The sequence below is a fragment of the Bombina bombina genome, unplaced genomic scaffold (genome assembly GCF_027579735.1).
Source record: "Bombina bombina isolate aBomBom1 unplaced genomic scaffold, aBomBom1.pri scaffold_1312, whole genome shotgun sequence".
In the NCBI taxonomy this organism is placed as follows: domain Eukaryota; kingdom Metazoa; phylum Chordata; class Amphibia; order Anura; family Bombinatoridae; genus Bombina; species Bombina bombina.
In genome coordinates this window covers 52,679-71,403 of record NW_026512197.1, presented here as the reverse complement: position 1 = coordinate 71,403, position 18,725 = coordinate 52,679, and the positions used below count along the sequence as shown (strand labels likewise).

General features: G+C 37.6%; 1 protein-coding gene across 1 annotated transcript in view; it reads right to left on the bottom strand.

Annotated features, from left to right (window-relative positions):
• Positions 1-1,828: 1,828 nt before the first annotated feature.
• Positions 1,829-18,725, bottom strand: part of LOC128644169 (nucleoprotein TPR-like) — a 39,604-nt gene continuing 22,707 nt past the window's right edge. The window contains 11 exon segments of the mRNA XM_053696874.1: positions 1,829-1,899; positions 2,203-2,335; positions 3,690-3,710; positions 3,712-3,828; positions 10,569-10,716; positions 11,087-11,262; positions 11,679-11,882; positions 11,965-12,081; positions 12,163-12,315; positions 16,158-16,324; positions 16,404-16,572. Of these exon segments, the coding sequence (XP_053552849.1) occupies positions 1,829-1,899; positions 2,203-2,335; positions 3,690-3,710; positions 3,712-3,828; positions 10,569-10,716; positions 11,087-11,262; positions 11,679-11,882; positions 11,965-12,081; positions 12,163-12,315; positions 16,158-16,324; positions 16,404-16,572 (1,476 nt within the window).

Below are 18,725 nucleotides of genomic sequence, written 5' to 3'. Positions count from 1 at the left end.
CTGATCCTATTAGCTCTTGCATGGCCTTGCAGGATCTGGTAGAGATGCAATCTCTTCCTCCTTGGAGGTTGCCTCTGAGGAAGTACCTTCTACTTCAGGGTCCCTTCATCCAAATCTGGATTCTCTGAAGACGACTGCTTCGAGATTGAACGCCTAGTTTTGGCTAGACGTGGCTTTTTCTGAGAAAGTCATAGATGCCATGCTTCAGGCTCGTAAGCCAGTTACTTGTAGAATTTACCATAGGGTATGGCGTAAATACCCCTTTTTGGGCGATTCAAAGGGGTTCTCTTGGATCAGAGTAAAGGTTCCTCTGATTTTTTTTCAGGAGGGCCTGGAGAAGGTTTTTTTTCAGTCAGTACTCTGAGGGGTCAGATATCTGCACTATCTATTCTTTTGCACAAACGTCTGGCAATTCTGCTAGATGTTCAAGCTTTTGTTCAGGCCTTGGTTAGAATCAAGCCTGTGTTTAAATCTGTTGCTCCTCCTTGGAGCCTTAATCTTGTTCTTAAAGTTTTGCAACAGGCTCCGTTTGAGGCTGATGCATTCTGTTGACATTAAATTACTATCTTAGATATGTTTTTTCTTATTATTTCTTCTGTTTGCAGAGGCTCCAAACTTTTGGCTCTGCAATGCGATTCCCCTTACCTTGTTTTCATACTGATAAGGCGGCCCTTCGTCCTTCTGACAGCCCCCTAGTCACATGACATGATTTATTATCTATCGACTTGGATTTAGTATTGTCTTGTGCTTGCCTGACAAATGTATTTCTTTCCGGGCATAGAGAGTCCATGACCCACTCTTGTTTAAATTCAGAAAGTTTTTTTTCTACAAACCTCAGGCACATCTATACCCTTGTGTTACTTCTTTTTCCGTTCCCTTCGGCTGAATGACTGGGGGTTATGGGTAAGGGAAGTGATACTTAACAGCTTTGCTGGGGTGCTCATTGCTACCTCCTGCTGGCCAGGAGAGAATATCCCACTAGTAATTGGAATGAATCGTGGACTCTATGCCCGGAAAGAAAGCATAAATTTTGTTTTTGCGCTCTTGTGCATTGGCGCCCCCTGCCCACGCACAGCCAATCACGAGTGGGCAGGAGCTGTCAATCTCCCCGGTAAGACGAGCTCAGGAAGATTGAAATTCTCCACCTAAGAGGTGGTGAAAAGGTTAGGGAAGCAGCGGTCTCATGACCGCAGCTTCATAAATACGGACATCAGGTTCACCTGTGAGAACCTACAGTCATAGGGGGCAAAGCCTTTGATAAATCGACCCCTTAGTCTATAGTGCAAGTATTTTGTTACTAATGTGAACATTTGCAAGTGTACAGATTCAAGTAAATATATACTACTATCTGGTTTATAAAGGTGTCTGGTAAATTGGATTCATATATTGTAGTGGGGTCAATTTCTCTCTGACTTTGTACACTCTCCCTCTTTTTAGTTAGGGAGAGTGGGTTTAAAAAGTTGCATCTCAGCATCTTATTAGCTACAGAGGATTTAGGGGCCCAATTCTATAAAGCTCCCTGGACTATTACAAATAAAAATCATTTTTGCCAGTACTATGAAGCTCCTGTCCCAAGTCTATAAAGGCAGACAGTCTTGCAAGGGGTGTTCTCTGCTTTAGTAGTGAAGGTTATGCATACATTACAAATGGACTTTTTAAAATCATAAAAAAGGAATAATTTATCATGGAAATAAAAATATGCAGTAAAACAAAGTATTAGTCACAGAAATGTTCTCCCCTTCTAAACATGACACCAATGGGACTTGCCTTGGCAACCTCCGTTTTCAGCTTTCCAATCTCTTCAGTAAGTTGCTGGATGCGTTTGACGTTATTTGTCTCGTTCGGAAAGGAGTTTCTTATATTCTTCCATGTCTGTGTCTTTGTGCTGATTCATAAGTGCTGAAAAATAAAAGAAAACGTAGGGCAGATTAAACAACTGGGGACAATTTACAACTTACAAGTGCTGCTCTACTAGAATTGCCACTAACACCCTCCCCCACACAATTAAACTTCTGCAGAAAATCTTTGCGGGTATAACTATTTATTGCTTCATTGAAAGCCTACTTGTTTAATATTACTGTCCTAAAACACTCACATTAACTAGATGCTCATGAATGAGCAATGATTAGCCCCCTTGGCTGCCAGACAGTTGCAACGCATTGTAAAGTTAAAGGGAATTTCACCCAACTGTGTCACACACACCCTGTGTGCGAGCTCTCCAGCGTCTCACATCATCTTCTAGAAGTTTCTTTTCTGCCTGCAGCATCCCGCTTTTCTCGCTCAGCTCCGCATTGGATTCTTGAAGCGGCAAAATATTAGACTCCAATTTTCTGATCTGTAACATTGAAATTCATTTGGTGACTATTGCCCAAAGTATCTCTTGGTAAACAGTCCCGTTTGCCTATCATTCATTTTACGCTCGTTGGATTTAAAGGGACAGTCTACTCCAGAATTTAAAAAACAACAACATATATTCTGTGTAATTGTAGAGGACATACAGGAAAGCAGCTGTTACACAAACCTTTTTATCACCTTTTCAATGTGGGACTAATTGACCTTTTTTATTTTTGATACAATTAAATAAATGTTAAGTTTTTATAGTTCTTTACCCTAATCATCGCTATATTTGCTAGTGACCACCTCACACATAGTTGTAAGTGTGCCATATAATGTTTATTTTTCTCTCTACACAAAGCCATAGATTTTAGTCTATCACTGCTGACTCAAATAACCCCAAGGGAATGAGCACAATGTTATCTAATATGGCACAACGTACTAGTCTGTCTAAATGTAAAAGAAAAAAAAATCTGTAGTGTAGCAGCGATTACTGTAGGGTCCTTTTAACCCCCCTTTTTGTCTATGCAGGGCACCCATACACAACCGCTCCCAATCAGCAGCAACAAAACAATTGTTAGAGAGTGATACAGACAGGCATTACTCCCTGAAATGATACAGCGATCATGATTAGTGCTCCATTACCATACAAAAAGTAGATGCCTTCTGCACCAGCTGCAGTCTCCACTGTCTAAGCTGACTGCAGCATGTGCCACAGTGTTGAACGTAGGGTACACTGATGTTGTATCTATGTCCAATTGGCGCAAGGGGTAAACGTTAGCTGTGAGCTTTGCAGATCCCAAGAAGAAAAGAGCCTGCGGATTGGTGGATATATGTAACGGCTGATCCTGGATTTGCAGACTGGCTGTGTCCTGTGCTTGGAAGCTTCAATGCTTACAGCTCCCAAGCAGGATCTTACCTATGCAATCCCTCCTTTTCATAGGCTAAAACAGTGAGCTTAAAGGGACACTCAAGTCAAAATTAAACTTTCATTATTCAGATAATGCTCAGTCTTATTATATTTACACTGAGTCACCAGCTTCTACTGAGCATGTGCAAGACTTTACAGAATAAAAAGGTAAAAGGTATATGCATTTGCGATTGGCTGATGGCTGTCACATGGTACAGGGGGAGTGGAAATAGACCTAAAATTGTCACACACAAAAAATCTACTAATTTAAAGTTCAGTGCTATTGCATTCTCTTGTTATTTTGCATGTTGATTATGCAAATCTACTGTGTTGACTGTTCCTTTAAGTAAAAAATATAAAAATACTATACATTCCCTAATTTGTTCATTTGTTTGAGAAATTCCAGCTACCAAATGGTTAACTCTTGGCAGACAGGACCAGTTACCTTGGCTTGTAACTGCTGAAGTCTCCTGTTCCAGCTTTTCTTTGTCTTCTCTCAGCAGCCTGTTGCTCTCCATCAATACATTCATGGTTTCAGTCTTCTTCATCAGCTCCTCGTGCTGGGCCATCGTTTTTGCAGTTACCTGAATTACAAATGGAACGGCCCAAACTAAAATTACACCAACTCTTAAACCAAACGGCACAAACTAAAATTACACCAACTCTTAAACCAAACGGCAGAAACTAAAATTACACCAACTCTTAAACCATCCAAAACATCTGAAAATGTGACAGATCATTACAGAGAAATGGTCGTTGCCTTAAGTGATTGTGAACTTTAATACATTACTGCCAAGTATATAAAAGTAATCTTTATCACAGGAACACTTTAATTCATTAAAGGGACACTGAACTCATGATTCAGATTATGCAGCAATTTTAAGCAACTTTCTAATTTACTCCTATGATCAATTTTCTTCGTTCTCTTGCTTTCTTTATTTGAAAAAGGCATCTAAGCTTTTTTTGGTTCAGCACCATGGAAAGCACTTGTTTATTGGTGGGTGAATTTATCAACAAAAATGGGCCGGCATCTAAACTTGCCTTCTTGCATTTCAAATAAAGATACCAAGAGAATGAAGACAATTTGATAATGAGTAAATTATAAAGTTGCTGCTCTATCTGAATCGCAAAAGAAAATATTTGTGTTCAGTGTCCCTTTAACATTTTGAAAACCACTTAATTTTTAAAATATTTATTTAGGAGATTGATGCCCCATCTGTCATCCAGCGCACTGGCACGCTACGATTGGAGTAAGCCGTATTAGTGATCGATCTAAATACAGTAAGAGAAGAGGGCAGAGGAACGGTGGTATGTTTACCATAACAAAGTGGTACATATTTTAAAATTAAGCGGCTTTCAAAATAATAATCAAATTAAAGTGCCCCTGCTTAAAAAAAAACAACAACATAATTTATGTAAGAACTTACCTGATAAATTCATTTCTTTCATATTAGCAAGAGTCCATGAGCTAGTGACGTATGGGATATACAATCCTACCAGGATGGGCAAAGTTTCCAAAACCTCAAAATGCCTATAAATACACCCCTCACCACACCCACAATTCAGTTTAATGAATAGCCAAGTAGTGGGGGTGATAAAGGAGTAATAAAGCATCAACAAAGGAATTTGGAAATAATTGTGCTTTAATGCAAAAAAAAAAATAATCATAACCACCATAAAAAAAAAAAAAAAAAAAAAAAAAAAAAAAAAAGGTGGGCCTCATGGACTCTTGCCAATATGAAAGAAATTAATTTATCATGTAACTGGCAAGAGTTCATGATTTAGTGACGTATGTGGTATAGGATAGCAATACCCAAGATGTGGAACTCCACGCAAGAGTCACTAGAGAGGGAGGGATAAATATAAAAACAGCCATTTTCCGCTGAAAAAATTAATCCACAACCCAAAATATAAGTTTATTCTTATAAATGAAAGGAAAAATTTAAATAAAAAAACTTTTCTACTAAAAACTGCTTCCGAAGAAGCAAATACATTTAGTAAATTTATGCAAAGACCACCAAGTTGCTGCTTTGAAAATCCGATCAACTGAAGCTTCATTCTTAAAAGCCCAGGAAATGGAAACTGATCTAGTAGAATGAGCTGTAATTCTCTGAGGCGGGGCTTCACCCGACTCCAAATAGACATGATGAATAAAAAGCTTTAACCACGAAGCCAAAGAAACGGCAGAAGCCTTCTGACCTTTCCTAGAACCAGAAAAGATAACAAATAGACTAGAAGTTTTCCTGAAATCTTTAGTAGCTTCAACATAATATTTCAGAGCTCTCACCATATTCAAAGAATGTAAAGATCTCTCCAAAGAATTCTTAGGATTAGGACACAAGGAAGGAACAACAATTTCTCTATTAATGTTGTTAGAAATCACAACCTTAGGTAAAAATTTAAATGAAGTCTGCAAAACTGCCTTATCTTGAAGAAAAAATCATAAAAAGGAGATTCACAAGAGAGCGAATAATTCAGAAACTCTTCTAGCAGAAGAGATAGCCAAAAGAAACAACACATTAAAGTAGTTTAATGTACAAAGAATGCATAGGCTCAAAACGGAGGAGCCTGTAAAGCCTTCAAAACCAAATTAAGACTCCAAGGAGGAGAGATTGATTAATGACAGGCTTGATACGAACCAAAGTCTGCACAAAACAATGAATATCAAGTAGCAATCTTTCTGTGAAATAAAACAGAAAGAGCAGAGATTTGTACTTTCAATGAACTTGCAGACAAACCTTTATCCAAACCATCCTGAAGAAACTATAAAATTCTAGGAATTCTAAAAGAATGCCAAGAGAATTTATGAGAACACCATGAAATGTAAGTCTTCCAAACTTGATAATAAATCTTTCTAGAAACAGATTTACGAGCCTACAACATAGTATTAACCACAGAGTCAGAAAAACCTCTATGACTAAGCACTAAGCGTTCAATTTCCATACCTTCAAATTTAATGATTTGAGATCCTGATGGAAAAATGGACCTTGAGATAGAAAGTCTGGCCTTAATGGAAGTGGCCAAAGTTGTCAACTGGACATCCGAACAAGATCCACATACCAAAACTTGTGCGGCCATGCTGGAGCCACCAGCACCACAAACAATTGCTCCATGATGATTTTGGAGATCACTCTTGGAGGAAGAAGAAATAGAGGCGGGAAAATATAAGCCGGTTGATAACACCAAGGAAGTGTCAATGCATCCACTGCTTCCGCCTGAGGATCTCTGAACCTGGACAGGTACCTGGGAAGTTTGTTTAGATGAGATGCCATCAGATCTATTTCTGGAAGCCCCCACATCTGAACAACTTGAGAAAACACATCTGGGTGGAGAGACCATTCTCCCGGATGTAAAGTCTGACGACTGAGGTAATCTGCTTCCCAATTGTCTATACCTGGGATATGAACCGTAGACAGGAGCTGGATTCTGCCCAAACAAGTATCCAAGATACTTCTTTCATAGCTTGAGGAATGCGAGTCCCACCCTGATGATTGACATATGTCACAGTTGTGATATTGTCTGTCTGAAAGCAAATGAACAGTTCTCTCTTCAACAGAGGCCAAAACTGAAGAGCCCTGAGAATCGCACGGAGTTCCAAAATATTGATTGGTAATCTCGCCTCTTGAGATTTCCAAACCCCTTGTGCTGTCAGAAATCCCCAAACAGCTCCCAAACCTGAAAGACTCGCATCTGTTGTAATCACAGTCCAGGTTGGATGAACGAAAGAGGACCCTAGAATTATACGATGGTGATCTAACCACCAAGTCAGAGAAAGTAAACAATTGGGATTAAAGGATATTAATTGTGATATACTTGTATAATCCCTGCACCAATGGTTCAGCATACAAAGATGGAGAGGTCTCATATGAAAACGAGCAAAGAGGATTGCGTCCGATGCTGCAGTCATGAGACCTAAAACTTCCATGCACATAGCTACTGAAGGGAATGACTGAGACTGAAGGTTCCGACAGGCTGCAACCAATTTCTTGTCTGTTAGATTCAGTGTCCATGACTTTGTCTCTATCTAGAAACCTAAAAAAAGGTTACCTTTGTCTGAGGAATCAAATAACTTTTTGGTAAATTGATCCTCCAACCATGTCTTCGAAGAAACAACAGTAGTTGATTTGTGTGAGATTCTGCAGAACGTAAAGACTGAGCAAGTACCAAGATATCGTCCAAATAAGAAAACACTGCAACACCCCGCTCTCTGATTACAGATAGTAGGCCCCCGAGAACCTTTGAAAAGATTCTTGGAGCTGTCGCTAGGCCAAAAGGAAGAGCAACAAATTGGTAAAGCTTGTCTAGAAAAGAGAATCTCAGGAAATGATAGCGATCTGGATGAATCGGAATATGAAAATATGCATCCTGTAAGTCTATTGTGGACATATAATGCTCTTGCTGAAAAAAAGGCAGAATAGACCTTATAGTCACCAATTTGAAAGTTGGTACCCTTACATATCTATTCAAAATTTTAAGATCTAAAAATGGTCTGAATGAATTTTCTTTCTTTGGGACAATGAATAGATTTGAATAAAAACCCAGATCCTGTTCCTGAAAACGGAACTGGCATGATTACCCCGGATAACGCCAGGTCTGAAACACACTTCAGGAAAGCCTGAGCCTTAGTGGGTTTGCTGGAATGCGTGAGAGAAAAAATCTTCTCATAGGCGGTCTTACTCTGAATCCTATTATGTACCCCTGAGAGACAATATTCTGAATCCAATGATTTTGGACCGAATTGATCTAAACATCTTTGAAAAATCTTAATCTGTCCCTACCAGCTGAGCTGGAATAAGGGCCGCACCTTCATGCGGACTTGAGGGCTGGCTTTGATCTCTTAAAAGGCTCGGATTTATTCCAATTTCAAGGCGGCTTCCAATTGGAAACAGATTCCTTGGGGAAATAATTAAGTTTCTGTTCCTTCTTTAGGAACAAAAACAGTTATTAGCTTTAGATTTACCCTTAGATCTTTTATCCTGAGACAAAAAAAACAAAAAAAACTCCTTTCCCCCAGTGACAGTTGAAATTATTGAATCCAACTGTGAACCAAATAATGTATTACCTTGGAAAGAAAGAGATAGCAATCTGGACTTAGAAGTCATATCAGCATTCCAAGATTTAAGCCACAAAGCTCTTCTAGCTAGAATAGCTAAAGACATACAGTAGAATTAATATCAATTTTGAGGATATATTAAAAAAAGGCATCACAAATGAAATTATTAGCATGTTGAATCAAGTTAACAATGCTAGACAAATCATGATCCAATACTTGTTGCGCTAAAGTATCCAACCAAAAAGTTGAAGCAGATGCAACATCAGCCAAAGAAATTGCAGGCCTAAGAAGACCTAAATATAAATAAGCTTTCCTTAGATAAGATTCAAGTTTCCTATCTAAAGGATCTTTAAAAGTAGTACTATCTTCCGTAGGAATAGCAGTACGTTTAGCAAGAGTAGAGATAGCCCCATCAACTTTGGGGATATTTTCCCAAAACTCCAATCTAACTGCTGGGAAAGGATACAATTTTTTAAACCTTAAAGAAGGAATAAAAGAAGTACCAGGCCTATTCCATTCCTTAGAAATAATATCAGAAATCGCACCAGGAACTGGAAAAACCTCTGGAATAACCACAGGAGGTTTATAAACAGAATTTAAACGTTTAGTAATTTTAATATCAAGAGGACTAGTTTCCTCAATATCCAATATATTCAACACTTCTTTAACAAAGAACAAATGTCCTCCATTTTAAATAAGTAGATTTGTCAGTGTCAATATCTGAGGAAGGATCTTCTGGATCAGATAGATCCTTATCAGAGGATGATAATTCAGTATGTTGTCGGTCATTTGAAATTTCATCAACTTTATAAGAAGTTTTAAAAGACCTTTACATTTATTAGAAGGCGGGATGGCAGACAAAGCCTTCTGAATAGAATCTGCAATAAATTCTTATAAATTCACAGGTATATCTTGTACATTAGATGTTAAAAGAACAGCAACATGCAATGTACTATTACTGATGGACACATTCCCTGCATGTAAAAGTTTATCATGACAACTTATTACAAACCACAGCCGGAGATATAATCTCCACAAGATTACAACAAATGTACTTAGCTTTGGTAGAACTGTTATCAGTCAGCAGGGTTCCAACAGTGATTTCTGAGACAGGATCAGATTGAGACATCTTGCAAATGTATGAGAAAAAAAAACATAGAAAGCAAAATGATCAATTTCCTTATATGGCAGTTTCAGGAATGGGAAAAAAATGCAAACAGCCTAGCCCTCAGATAGAAAAAAAGGCAAGAGACATAGGAATGGGGTTTAAAATAATGAAACTATTTGTCGCCAAGTATGACGCACAGACAATTTTTTTTTTTTTTGGTGCTAATAACATCCGGAAAATGACACACTCGGGTCATTGAAGACGCAACCTTGTGAAAGGACTCAGCCTCGACAAAGACGCCGGAAATGACAAAATCTTGTGCCAAAAATGACGCAATATAGTTTGGCATTTCTAGCCCTTGCGAGCCTAATTCTGCCCGCGAATTTAAAATGACAGTCAATTGAAAAAATGACTATACCCCAGGTAAGAAATAAATTTTCCTAAAAAATGCATTTCCCAGATATGAAACTGACAGTCTGCAAAAGGAAATATTATGAAACCTGAATCATGGCAAATATAAGCACAATACATATATTTAGAACTTTATATAAATACATAAAGTGCCAAACCATAGCTGAGAGTGTCTTAAGTAATGAAAACATACTTACCAAAAGACACCCATCCACATATAGCAGATAGCCAAACCAGTACTGAAACGGTTATCAGTAGAGGTAACGGAATATGAGAGTATATCGTCGATCTGAAAAGGGAGGTAGGAGATGAATCTCTACGACCGATAACAGAGAACCTATGAAATAGATCTCCCGTGAGGAAAACCGTTGCATTCAAAAGGTGATACTCCCTTCACATCCCTCTGACATTCACTGTACTCAGAGGAATCGGGCTTCAAAATGCTGAGAAGCGCATATCAACGTAGAAATCTTAGCACAAACTTACTTCACCACCTCCATAGGAGGCAAAGTTTGTAAAACTGAATTGTGGGTGTGGTGAGGGGTGTATTTATAGGCATTTTGAGGTTTGGGAAACTTTGCCCCTCCTGGTAGGATTGTATATCCCATTCGTCACTAGCTCATGGACTCTTGCCAATTACATGAAAGAAATTACTGTTATATACTGGGCAGTAATGTATTCAAGTTTACAATTACTTTGTCATGCATGCAAAAGGCATACATAGATATAAAATGCTAGATGCATCCACCAACCTGAACTTTTTCACGTTCAGCATTCAGGCAGTCTTGCAACTCATGTATTTCCCTCTCCATGTGCTCGAAACGCTGTTTGTAGCGCAGGCATTCCACTTGTGCAACTTCAAACCTTGTTTCTGCTATCTCCTTCTCACGGCGCACAAACCTATAAAAAAAACCCAGATATTCTGAATAAAAATGATAATTAGAAGACAATCACCTTCCACAGATTAAAAAGATGGACATTTATCAGGGTTGCAAATAAAGATGTAAAATGTTAAACTTTTAGACCAGTGTACGTCACATAAGGGGCAATTTAAAAGGACATGAAAACTTAAGGTTTTCTTTCACGATTTAAAAAGTGCATGTGATTTTAAACAACTTTCTAATTACTTCTATTAAATTTGCTTCATTCTATTGGCATCCTTTGTTGAAGCAGCAGTAAGCCAGTTATAAATGTTGGAATGATAAAGGACAGATTACAAGAGGGAACTCGTCATGACTATGCTGGTAGTAACACAAAACAAGATAATCACCTAAGGATTTCCATGACTTGTTCATGGGACTTCCCTTCCTCGCTGAAGGATATGTTCAAGGCACCTTCTTGAACAGAGGTCACCATCTTTTTACTAAGGTTCTCGATCTGATCATGTAACAGGTGGTTTTGCTTCTCAAATTCTTCACAGCGAGCATGGTTCTTAGCCGCTTCTTGCTATGGTTTAACAGAGCACAGTTACAATTTAGGCTAAACAAGAGAACCAGAAAATGCAGAATTAGCAGGATGAAGTGTTAGGAGGAACAAAATCACAGGCATGTGCTTAATTTGATATGCTTTATTGATGGGCTCTTGATATAGGCAATATAAATTCGGAAACACGTAGAGATTTTAACATTGTTGTAAATAAATTCTATGAAGCAGTACTTTATCACATTCTGAAGTTCATATGCTACAACCAGACGGAAATTCACTGCATAGTAGCACCTGCACTACTTTAAAGGGAAAATAACAGCACCTCTTGCTTGGTTTTGTTTAAAAAAAACACATACAATAACATCTTCACCAACCATGTTTAAAACAGGAAGGACAGACAGGGACCCAAGACCACACACACCAATGAAATGACTAACCTTGAGGACACGTTCTTGTTCCTCCCAGGATGCTCTGCACTCCAGGAGTTGGGATTCTGCTTTCTGTGCCGCATCCTCTAACTTTTGCCGCATGGTGGAGATATTGGCTAGTTGAGCTTTAGCTGCCTGAAGAGCTTCAACGTCTGCAGCGTGCAGCATTAGCTCGCGCTCATACTTATTTTGTGCCTCAGAAGCTATCCTGGCCTAAAACAGGGGGGGAATGAACATTAAAAATGTCTCCAATGGTGGTGAATAAGCCAAAATTTAAATATCAGCATCCACTCACTTGTTCCTGGCAGTCATTCCTGGCCTTTTGCTCATTGTTTGCGGCTGCAGTCGCCCTCTGAAGAGCTTGCTGCATTTCTCCTTGGAGGCTGGAGAGACTCTTCTTGAGTTGCGTTAACTAAAACGAGAAACCAATCAATTAAAAACCAGCAAATAAGATAAATCAGATATATTTTTTTAATAAAAATAAATACCACACCTGCTCCTCTATCGCTTCCACAGCTTTATGTTTCTCATCTCCAAGTTCTTGCTTCTCCTTCTCAGCTTCCAACATTTTCTTTTCCAGTTGTGACTGGTACTCTCCAGCTTCTTTCATACGAGTTTCTATGGCTTTTCTGGCTTCTTCAGTGGCCTTAAGAGAACAGGAAATAAAATGAACAAGAAGCAAAAAAGGTATTGATGACATCCATGAATATTGAGGTTAAGATCCCACTATCTATGTATAATGGATGTAGACTATGAAATTAAGCAGCACTAAGTACACTATGTATAGTGAATGTAGACTATGAAATTAAGCAGCACTCAGTACACTATGTATAGTGAATGTAGACTATAAAATTAAGCAGCACTCAGTACACTATGTATAGTGAATGTAGACTATAAAATTAAGCAGCACTCAGTACACTATGTATAGTGAATGTAGACTATAAAATTAAGCAGCACTCAGTACACTATGTATAGTGAATGTAGACTATAAAATTAAGCAGCACTCAGTACACTATGTATAGTGAATGTAGACTATAAAATTAAGCAGCACTCAGTACACTATGTATAGTGAATGTAGACTATGAAATTAAGCAGCACTCAGTACACTATGTATAGTGAATGTAGACTATAAAATTAAGCAGCACTCAGTACACTATGTATAGTGAATGTAGACTATAAAATTAAGCAGCAGTCAGTACACTACGTATAGTGGATGTAGACTATACGTAGTGTACTGACTGCTGCTTAATTTTATAGTCTACATCCACTATACGTAGTGTACTGACTGCTGCTTAATTTTATAGTGGATGTAGACTATAAAATTAAGCAGCACTCCGTACACTATGTATAATGGATGTCGACTATAAAATTAAGCAGCACTCAGTACACTATGTATAGTGGATGTAGACTATAAAATTAAGCAGCACTCCGTACACTATGTATAGTGAATGTAGACTATAAAATTAAGCAGCACTCAGTACACTATGTATAATGGATGTAGACTATAAAATTAAGCAGCACTCAGTACACTATGTATAATGGATGTAGACTATAAAATTAAGCAGCACTCCGTACACTATGTATAGTGAATGTAGACTATAAAATTAAGCAGCACTCAGTACACTATGTATAATGGATGTAGACTATAAAATTAAGCAGCACTCCGTACACTATGTATAGTGAATGTAGACTATAAAATTAAGCAGCACTCAGTACACTATGTATAATGGATGTAGACTATAAAATTAAGCAGCACTCAGTACACTATGTATAATGGATGTAGACTATAAAATTAAGCAGCACTCAGTACACTATGTATAGTGAATGTAGACTATGAAATTAAGCAGCAGTCAGTACACTATGTATAGTGAATGTAGACTATAAAATTAAGCAGCACTCAGTACACTATGTATAGTGAATGTAGACTATGAAATTAAGCAGCAGTCAGTACACTATGTATAATGGATGTAGACTATAAAATTAAGCAGCACTCAGTACACTATGTATAGTGAATGTAGACTATAAAATTAAGCAGCACTCAGTACACTATGTATAGTGAATGTAGACTATAAAATTAAGCAGCACTCAGTACACTATGTATAGTGAATGTAGACTATAAAATTAAGCAGCACTCAGTACACTATGTATAGTGAATGTAGACTATAAAATTAAGCAGCACTCAGTACACTATGTATAATGGATGTAGACTATAAAATTAAGCAGCACTCAGTACACTATGTATAGTGAATGTAGACTATGAAATTAAGTAGCACTCAGTACACTATGTATAGTGAATGTAGACTATGAAATTAAGCAGCACTCAGTACACTATGTATAGTGAATGTAGACTATAAAATTAAGCAGCACTCAGTACACTATGTATAGTGAATGTAGACTATAAAATTAAGCAGCACTCAGTACACTATGTATAGAGAATGTAGACTATAAAATTAAGCAGCACTCAGTACACTATGTATAGTGAATGTAGACTATAAAATTAAGCAGCACTCAGTACACTATGTATAGTGAATGTAGACTATAAAATTAAGCAGCACTCAGTACACTATGTATAGTGAATGTAGACTATGAAATTAAGCAGCAGTCAGTACACTATGTATAATGGATGTAGACTATAAAATTAAGCAGCACTCAGTACACTATGTATAGTGAATGTAGACTATAAAATTAAGCAGCACTCCGTACACTATGTATAATGGATGTAGACTATAAAATTAAGCAGCACTCAGTACACTATGTATAGTGAATGTAGACTATAAAATTAAGCAGCACTCAGTACACTATGTATAATGGATGTAGACTATAAAATTAAGCAGCACTCAGTACACTATGTATAGTGAATGTAGACTATAAAATTAAGCAGCACTCAGTACACTATGTATAGTGAATGTAGACTATAAAATTAAGCAGCACTCAGTACACTATGTATAGTGAATGTAGACTATGAAATTAAGTAGCACTCAGTACACTATGTATAGTGAATGTAGACTATGAAATTAAGCAGCACTCAGTACACTATGTATAGAGAATGTAGACTATAAAATTAAGCAGCACTCAGTACACTATGTATAGTGAATGTAGACTATGAAATTAAGCAGCACTCAGTACACTATGTATAGTGAAGGTAGACTATAAAATTAAGCAGCACTCAGTACACTATGTATAGTGAATGCAGACTATAAAATTAAGCAGCACTCAGTACACTATGTATAGTGAATGTAGACTATGAAATTAAGTAGCACTCAGTACACTATGTATAGTGAATGTAGACTATGAAATTAAGCAGCACTCAGTACACTATGTATAGTGAATGTAGACTATAAAATTAAGCAGCACTCAGTACACTATGTATAGTGAATGTAGACTATGAAATTAAGCAGCACTCAGTACACTATGTATAGTGAATGTAGACTATGAAATTAAGCAGCACTCAGTACACTATGTATAGTGAATGTAGACTATAAAATTAAGCAGCACTCAGTACACTATGTATAGTGAATGTAGACTATAAAATTAAGCAGCACTCAGTACACTATGTATAGTGAATGTAGACTATAAAATTAAGCAGCACTCGGTACACTATGTATAGTGAATGTAGACTATGAAATTAAGCAGCACTCGGTACACTATGTATAGTGAATGTAGACTATGAAATTAAGCAGCACTCGGTACACTATGTATAGTGAATGTAGACTATGAAATTAAGCAGCACTCAGTACACTATGTATAGTGAATGTAGACTATAAAATTAAGCAGCACTCAGTACACTATGTATAGTGAATGTAGACTATAAAATTAAGCAGCACTCAGTACACCATCTATGTTAATACTTTGGGTTTTTTTGCCTGCTTAAAAAGACAATGGGTCTGATGAAGTGGATTGTTGTTCAGGAAAATGGTCTGCGAGCTTGCACATTATTGCCCAGTTAGTTACAGATGAAAAATATGTAAATTATGAAATTACACAAACCCACATTACATTTCTGTGTCAAGAATCCACACCTTAAAGGGATACTAAAAACTATTTTCTCTTTAATTCAGATAGAGCAGCAATTTTAAGCAACTTTCTTATTTACTCCTATTATCAATTCGTTCTCTTGCCATCTTTAGTTGAATAGCAGGAATGTAAAGGTTAGGAGCCATCCCATTTTGGTTCAGCACCTGGGAAATGTTTGCCGATTGGTGGCTAAATGTAGTGCTACCCATGTGTTGAACCAAAAATGGGCAGGCTCCTAAGTTTTACATGACTGCTTTTCAAATAAAGATAGCAAGAGAACGAAGAGGAAAATTAGAATTAAATTAGAAATTTGCTTAAAATGTCATGCTCTATCTGAATCATGAAAGAAAAAAATGTAGGTATAGTATCCCTTTAAGGAGCGGATTGATATTAAATATCAAGTTATCTAAAAGGCTGCTCATCAATCTAAACTGGTTTCAGATCTCTCAGTATTGCACAATACACTCTCTGTACCTGTTTTTCTTTATTAAGCGAATCCTCCAAGCCCAGCACAACCGATCTGTATTGTTCTACGTTGCTGGTCGCAGTTTTCAGTCTCTCTTTAAGATCATTAACTTGCTCTTCGGATTGTCTTAGTTTTGTCTTTAGCTCCTCGACTTCATCAGCATTCTCATCCTTTCCTATAAGTAAAGTGGTGCACGTTTTTATGGCAAGTACATAACATGGGACTAATAAGTAACCAGGGAGGGTTAATGTTACCTTTACTTGCGGTCTGCGGACTAGAACGTGATGCAAGTTGTGCTTCAAAATTGTTCAGCTGCTGCTTTAGCACAGAAATCTCCTTGTTGGAGTTCTTTAGCAGCTCCTTTGTGCTGGAATGAAGGCTGACCTCTGATTCATATTGTTTCTTGAGGTCCAACACTTGGCCCTAAATAAAAAGGAGCATTGCAAATTTAATATAGTCCTTAATTACAGTCAATACCCCCTCACTTACTACAGCAACGGAAACTAGGAGTAGAAAAACATTCAAATAGACTAAGTAGCAAGATTATGTAAACCGACTGTGGCTTCAGAAACTACACACGATACCTGCTAAGGTACAATTTTTAAGTTTAAGAAGCAGATGATATTTAAGAGCCCAGGATAAAATTGAGTGTGAATTTGTGTTTACAGTAAGATAAGCGCTCTATCAGGAATGAACAGCTCCGTAGCTTGTTCTATGGCGAGTTACAGCCTATAAGCAGCCTCTTTTGTGCTTTTCACACAGAGGAGAACTTTCATGAAGTAGATCAATCTCTTCCACCTAGAAAGGTCAGTCCAGCCCCAAAATACCAGACAATCCTACTCTGGACAAGGAACATGACAACCCCAATCATTTCGGTCTTCTTTGGGCCTCGTCAGTGAGGTGCAGCCATATCCCTCTAAACACATTGGGTAAGAAGTCCACATCCCAACAACCTTAGGGAGACCTCCCCCATGGTCATAACACAAATGCATACAGAAAGAGAAGAGCTCTACCAGGAAGGAACAGTGGGGCAACTAACGAGCCGGATTCATCATCGCTCAGCTAAAGAAAGTAGGAGATGCGGACGGAGGAATGGCACGATCTTTACCATCTCTAAATGATTCATTTTTTTAAAAAAAAGGCACATTTCTAAAATATTTACGTGCCCGTTTCTATAGAAAATCTTTAATCTTTGCAATCACTTTAAAAGAGACACGAAACCGAAAAAAAAATTCTCTCATGATTCAGATAAAGAATACAATTTGCAAAGTTTCCAATTTACTTCTAATAAATTTGCTTTATTCTCGTTATTCTTTGTTCATGAGATATCTAGATAGGTAGTGTGCACATGTCTGAAGCGCTACATGACAGGAAATAGTGCTGCCATCTAGTGCTCTCACTAATGTACACTGTTGCTAAACTGCTGCAGACACGTGCACACTCCTGAGATTACATCCCTGCTTTTCAACAAGAAAACCAAGAACATTTTATAATAGAAAATACAATTATAAAAGACTTTCCAATTTACTTCTATCTGAATCATGAAAGAAAATTTTGTTTTAAGTCTCTAACGGATTAAGACCGATTTGTGCTTCTGTAAAGTGCCTGCAACTTGCACAATGTTCTAGGTTAAACGGTTCTGAGAGCTATTCTTTCTTCAACTCATAGGGTAGCAGGTCAGGCGCGAGGGTAGCAGGTCAGGCGCGAGGGTAGCAGGTCAGGCGCGAGGGTAGCAGGTCATTCTATTGCACAACTGAGGTTCCAGATAATAGACTGGGAGCCCTTCCCTAGAAGGGGTCAGACTAGAGAATCCCTTCTAATAGAGGGAGATGCTATGAATACACAAACTTGATTCATTAACTCCTAGGGGGATGAATATAGAATATGATTTGAATCAATTCTTGCGATAATATGATATGGCTGTTTTCTATGATAATCTGTATAGTAGCAAAATGTATTGTATTTTTAACTTAAAATTTGAGGGTTAGTATAGCTTTAATAAAACTTTTATAAAAGTGATGAGGTGGGAGGAGTTACACCTGCGTAAAAAGGAATTTAAGGTGAAGTGCTACATTACACATCAGACATGACTAAGGGTTGAGAGCCCGAAACGTCTTGTATTTTATACCCACTCCTGGTGAAAATAAATAAAAAGAATAAGTTTGTTATAATTTGTTGTGCTGCCTTTCATTGAAACTAGGGTAGCAGGTCGTGTGATTACACAGATCCATCTTACTAGATTCCACAATAGAGAAGATTTGTGTAAATGATCTCAGCACCAACAACTGAACAAGTTTATGCCAGTATAGACTTCTGCATATGTTCTGGCTGAGCATTTGCTGCATTAGCTTTAAAATGTCTTAAGCACTGTTTCTATGGGAATAATTAAGTGAATGTCAAACATGCCGTTATAGCCACCAGTTTGCTAAACAGCGCAATGCATTTTATAAACTGGAAACCAATGCGTTAAAAAGCAGACAAGTGAATTCAGAGTTTCCACAGTAACAAATTAAAGTGTTTTTCAAAATAGCAGCTAGCAGAGGACACACAATACCTGTACAGGCTGCAACACAATT